At 32.7% G+C, this 6,279-nt stretch overlaps 1 protein-coding gene across 1 annotated transcript; it reads left to right on the top strand.

Annotated features, from left to right (window-relative positions):
• The first annotated feature begins 1,938 nt into the window (after nt 1-1,938).
• LOC141689108 (haloacid dehalogenase-like hydrolase domain-containing protein Sgpp) lies at nt 1,939-4,459 on the top strand. The gene is made up of 5 exons (XM_074493286.1): nt 1,939-2,186; nt 3,320-3,434; nt 3,522-3,676; nt 3,805-4,066; nt 4,148-4,459. The coding sequence occupies exons 1-5, from the start codon at nt 2,065-2,067 to the stop codon at nt 4,316-4,318; spliced, it is 825 nt and encodes a 274-aa protein (XP_074349387.1). The 5' UTR covers nt 1,939-2,064; the 3' UTR covers nt 4,319-4,459.
• The last annotated feature ends 1,820 nt before the right edge of the window (nt 4,460-6,279 follow it).

Below are 6,279 nucleotides of genomic sequence, written 5' to 3'. Positions count from 1 at the left end.
TTGTTATAAATATAACTTGAATCTGTGAATGAAAAACACACCGAGCATTTTTTTTCTCTGCTCTTTCTCCTGCTCATCTTGCTCTCTGTCCGATCAAATATAGTAGTTTTTTTAGTAGCTCTTTTATTGTTACTATAGCCATTATTTTATAACAAATATATAATAAAAGTATAATTTTACTTGGTTCAATCAAATTTTTTACACTGTCCGAATTTTTCAAATGATGGAGTCTAGCCTGAGTTTTTACCGGGCATGTCTAGCCGAGCTTGGCTAAAATGCATTTTCACGACTTTAAGCCCTTCCCAAATTTGACCAGGTTTGATCAAATTTTGATCAGATCGAGTCGATTTATATTTTCGTGTTTGAGTATTTTTGTACATCGCTAATTATGTTGGTACACATAGCATAAGTAAGGTCGAAAAAGTAAAACAAGTTGCATTAGTCATTTTACATATTTTCACTTTCTAAACTTGAGAAGGAAAATGGTACAAAATTTCTTATTGTTTTCTTTTATTATAACTTTAATTTTTTTTTTCTTTTCTTTCATCTTTAGAGCACCCACAATGGGTAGTTTGCAAGGTTGGTAGGTGAGATGGCAAACATTGTTTGGCATTGAGTGGAGCATTGTTTTAGAAGTTGTTAGCAATTGTTGTTCAATTTGAATAACGGTTGTTTGAGATTATTTGTTAATATTTTATTGTGACATATCATACAAAGTAACTTGTTAAGCTTCTTTTTTATTAATATTTTGTTAAAAACAAATTTGCTAACAACAGTGCTGAAGTTGTTTAGCATTGGAGTGAATTTGAAGTAAAAAATTGTTTAAAATGAGTTGGAAGAGTGAGAATGTAAAATAATAATTTTTTGAATGATATGGAGGATGTAAACAACCTTCTAAGTTGTTAGCATCGTGAATGCTCTTAGAATGTCCGTGGTATGTAGAGCCGGCCAAACGTGCGGGTTTGAACCGCCCGCTCGAGACCGGTTCGTACGGAAACCCGGAATTATTCGGCCCGAATCGGACCGATTCAAACCCGCACAATTCATAAAAATAATCGAGCCGGTTACGAATCATATATTGGAAAACCGGAACCGGGACCGGCCCGCACTGACCCGGCACGCACATAACCCGCGCGAGCTGCACGCGCCTGCCAACCCGCACAGCTCGCACAACCAGCACAAGCCCACGAGTCAGAGAGTGGAGACAACTCATGCAAAATTGCTTACATCAACTGCATTAGTATTTGTGATTAAGGAAAAACAAAATAATTATGAAATATTAAATATAATATTATTATTACTATATAGCAAATTGATCAACTGCATATAGCAAATAATAATATTATATTTATTTGCTATATTATAAAAAACAAAATAATAATATTATAAAAAACAAAATAATTATGAAATATTAAATATAATATTATTATTACTATATTACGAACTATAATTACTATATATATACTAATTTAAATTACTATAATAAATTAATAACACCATAACTGTTTACAAACTACAAGACTACAATTATTATAAACTATTATAAAGAGAAGACAAAATATTTCAAGTTTCCAACCCGCGGCAAACCTGCACGGACAGCTCGTATACGCATGGACCGCACTACTAAGCCCGCACAGCCCGCAACCCGATCATATTCGTGGACCGGTTACGAGTTCTTGTTTAGCGGTTCAAACCCGGCCCGAGCCCGATTCGTTTGTACACCGGATCGGTTCAGTGTTGAAATGTCGAGTGCCAAACCCGTAATAAACCCGGCCCGGACCGTCCGGACCGCACTACTGGCCCCTCTAGTGGTATGTGTAAAAGATACATTGCAAGTGTATGAGTATCCGATACCATAAAAGAAAGTATTCTACTTTACAAATGTTAAAATAATATAAAAACATAATTTTCTTAAGAAATTAAAACAGATACTACTGCATAAAATTGAACAAAAAGTTTGGTATTTGTTGGCTGTCAACAATCAAAAGCAGACTCTTGACAAAAAAATAAATCAAAAGAAGACTAGAACTAGAAAAATCAACAGGAAGACTAGAAGTAGATTATATGGCATCCCTCGTTCACTCAATTTGTACCAACTTGTCAAAAACACCCATCTGCGGAAAGAATGTTTGTGCCTTCTTCTCTCCTAAATGCTCTGTTTCCTGTAGATCATCTCCTTTGCACAGGTAAAATTAAGAGTACCCAAATAAGGTTTTTTTTTTATTGTTCTTGTTTGTTATTTTGACAAATTTGTTTATTTATGTTCTTGGCCTATTGCTTAGTGAGTCCGTCATTTTTTACTTTTTAGCTTCTTCTGTGTGGTTTCGAATAGAATACGCATTACCAACCTGCGTGTCAGGTTGGATAAAGGGAGATGCGAATCTTTGATATTCGTATTTGATAGCTATCTATGTGTGTTAAAATTCAGCATTACCTTTGATAAAATTCAGCATTACCTTTGATGTTGTATTGTTATGCTTAATTGCAGTTTGCAACCCTTATCTTTCATTTAAATTCAAAACAGTATACCTACTTTGTAAAACACAGTTTGCAACCCCTAACTTTCAAAATCAAATACAACATGCATCCCCTTCATAATTTTCAGTTATAAAATTGGAATTGAGGTGTTTAATATTATTTTTATAATTTAAAACATTATAATATGAATGTCATTTATTTTATATTTTACTTAATATAATATTAATGTCAATTATTTTATATTTTACCCAATATAATATTAATGTCAATTATTTTATATTTTACTCAATATAATTTTTAAATAGTTAAAATATAGATATATTTAGAAATTTTATGATTATATCTATAAATATATATTTTGCTTGATAAATATATTTTAAGTATTTTGGCATTATGATTAATTTAGAGTATTACTAATAGAAACTAACTATATTTTTTTCATGTAAAAAATGCATTAAAATAAATATTTTTATTGATTTGAAATTTAATTATTAATATTAAAGAGCTCAATTCCAATTTATTACTTAAAATTGTGAAGGGGATGCATGTTGTATTTGATTTTGAAAGTTAGGGGTTGCAAATTGTATTTTACAAAGTAGGTATACTGTTTTGAATTTAGATGAAAGATAGGGATTGCAAACTGCAATTAACTCTTCTTTAAAAATGCATTAATAATCCATAGTAAAACCTTGCTTAACAAGTCCATAGAGATTCATTATTGTTATCTAAGTATTAAGAGATACCCTTCTCGAGTTCTCGATTGCTAAGCTCTTATACTGTGCAGTGTAGTGCAGTCACATAACTCTATACTGGTTGCTAACAACTTTAAAATCTAATACAGCACAAGTTTGCAATTAACTCATGCTCCTCTGGAAGCAATACTATTTGATATTGATGGAACACTTTGTGACTCGGATCCTATTCACTACCGTGCCTTTGTCAAAATGCTTCAAGAGGTTTCTTTCTATTTTGCATATTATGCAAATATTGTTCTGTCGTACTATCTGCAGAAGACAGATAAATAACTTCTGAGTGACTTACAGGTTGGTTTTAATGGCGGAGTACCTATATGTGAGGAGTTCTTTGTAGAGCATCTCAGTGGAAAATTTAATGATGAGCTTTGTGGTGTGCTGCTACCTGATTGGGAATTTGAAAAGGCTATGCAATTTATGGAAGATAAGGAAGCATTGTTTAGAAGGTATTATGCCATGCCAAACAACCATTACTTTCTTCTCCAAGTATTGAAGCATTTGTTAGCTGAGACACGTTTGAAATATATGTGCAATTTGTAACATAGTCATGGTAGTTTCTTAATGATTTGAACAGATTGGCAGACACAGAACTAAAGCCTCTAAATGGCTTAGACAAGTTGCGCAAATGGATTGAAGATCGTGGCTTAAAACGAGCTGCAGTCACTAATGCTCCAAAACCAAATGCCGAAATGATGATTGCAATGGTGGGCCTATCAGACTTCTTTCAGACAGTGGTTCTTGCTGAGAACTGTGAACATCCAAAACCTTACCCTGACCCCTATCTAAAGGGTCTAGATGCAGTCAATGCCTCTCCTGAGAACACAATTGTATTCGAGGTAAAACTTGTATTAACAAAAACACTTGACTTAATTACTTAAGTGGTACTTATCTGATTTGCTAATTTCGTATTTACTCAGGACTCTGTATCTGGAACAAAAGCTGGGGTTGCAGCTGGAATGGCAGTTGTAGGTGTTGGTACAAGAAACCCTGATAAATTACTAATGGAAGCTGGAGCTACTTATGTCATTAAGGACTATAATGATGAGAAATTGTGGAATAGCTTAGAAGCGATGGAGACTAGGGCATAATAGAAGGTGATACTTGAATATAAATTGTTGTGGAATTTCATTCAGTGGTCACTTTATCATTACATGTTGGTGCTGAAAACAAATTGTTTAGATTGATTCTTATAGAATTTTTATATAATGGAATAAGAAATTTTTAGCCTACTCAGAAGAGCATATTGAATTTTTTGGCTGATATCTACATATAAAGTGGCACATATCCTCCAAAACTAACTGAGAATGGACCAATATACCTCACAACATTTACGGCAATCCCTAATTTATTGAAGTACACTTTAAATCTACGATTAGTTCGATTCTATCATGATAGACTTACTGATCAGTTATGAAGTGTAAACGAGCTGAGAGCCTGAGTCGGTCTTGCCTATCTTGTCACGTTTGGCTTGAGATATGTACTCGGCTTACTAGTGAAATTGTTCTTGTTTGTGAACTGTCTTGGAATAAATAATAACAAATCGAAAGTTATACCCAGTGATCCCAAAAGCTTTATCTGCGCTGCTAAGAAGAAAACAGTTTATCTGCGTCCAAAAACTTTACCTTGCTTGATATTGAGGGGTGTACGCGGTTCGGATCGGATCGGTTTTGGGGTAAAAGTCGAACCAAACCGCGAAGAGCGGTTTTAAAAAATTGTCATCCGCAACCGCATTTGCGGTTGCGGATAACCGCTTCATTTGCGGTTGCGAATTTGCGGTTATTGCGGATCGGTTTGCGGTTAAACCACTTATTTTAAAATAATTAATAATTTGCAAAAAAATAAATTTGGAATATTAATAAATTGAAATTTAAGTTACGTGATAAATTACATTCAAAAATAAAATATAAACTAATGCTCCGTGTGGAGTAAGGATATTAAAAAAATACAAAAATGTGGATGCGAGAGAAAAAAAAAACAAAATGATAAAAAAAATTACATGTTAATTATATTTTTCATTTGTTTGGTTATATATCTTATAATGATTGTGAATTTGATGAATGAAGTCTTAACATTAACCTAAGATTAGTTGATAAATATATATACTTATTAATTTATATGATATCAACTACATTTTTGGAAATATATTTTATTATAAATATATGTTGCGAGTTGCGGTTGCGGTTGCGATTTTGCGATTTTTAAAAATTTAAAACCGCATCCAAACCGCGAATGAGCGGTTTTTAAAATTTAAATCCACAACCAACCCGCGTTTCACGATTATCCGCAAATGCGGTTCGGTTGCGAGCGGTTGGATGCGGTTGAGCGGTTTATTTGTACAGCCCTAGATATTGGTGCTCGTGTGTATTGTCTCTTCGGAAATTTACCCTCAAATTGCAAGAAACCTTTTGTTTTTAATGCAAAGAGCAGTTGTTTCAATTCATTTTGCCGTCTCAAACTTTTTTTTGGGTGATGGCCAAAAATACATGTTTTTCTAAAAAATGTAATAATAATACCCGTTTTTGAAAGATATGGCCGAAAATACATTTCTAATACGTATTTGAAAATTGGGTAAAATTATTACGCATTTGACAAATGAATATTATTGTTAAAAAAAAACAAAAAAAAAAAAAAACAGAACCATGATACGCACTCCTGAAAAGCATGATACGCATCTTACAAATGCGTATCCAAAATTATTTTTTTTTTAACTTTTTTTTTTGTATTTTTTTTACACATTACCCATTTCTAAAATGCGTATTAGTAATACTAATACCCAATTTTAAAATGCGTATTAGATAGGTCTTTTTGGCCAAATATTTCAAAAAATGGTATTCTTGTCACAGAGTTCAAAAAAAAGAGGTATTTATGTGATTTTTTTGTCAAGCCCCAACCCCATATATGACTCCCTATGCATAGTTTTAAGACAAGTGATTCGCATCCATGCAAATTTACAAATAAATTTCAAAGAATGTTATCACAATGTCAGTGACCTGTTATAATGCTTCTTAACAAGACATAAAATACCTTGTAAAAAAAACAAGACATAAAA

Source organism: Apium graveolens, chromosome 10, assembly GCF_009905375.1.
Source record: "Apium graveolens cultivar Ventura chromosome 10, ASM990537v1, whole genome shotgun sequence".
Taxonomy (NCBI): domain Eukaryota; kingdom Viridiplantae; phylum Streptophyta; class Magnoliopsida; order Apiales; family Apiaceae; genus Apium; species Apium graveolens.
Note: the sequence above shows the minus strand (reverse complement) of the source record. Positions and strands in the feature narration are given on the sequence as shown.

What these genes read in the sequence shown, in the direction of transcription:
- LOC141689108 (XM_074493286.1), top strand. Translation starts at nt 2,065, where the DNA reads ATGGCATCCCTCGTTCACTCAATTTGTACCAACTTGTCAAAAACACCC. An exon ending in TTGTCAAAATGCTTCAAGAG is followed by an intron (nt 3,435 to 3,521) that starts GTTTCTTTCTAT and finishes AGTGACTTACAG; the next exon opens with GTTGGTTTTAATGGCGGAGT. An exon ending in AAGGAAGCATTGTTTAGAAG is followed by an intron (nt 3,677 to 3,804) that starts GTATTATGCCAT and finishes TGATTTGAACAG; the next exon opens with ATTGGCAGACACAGAACTAA.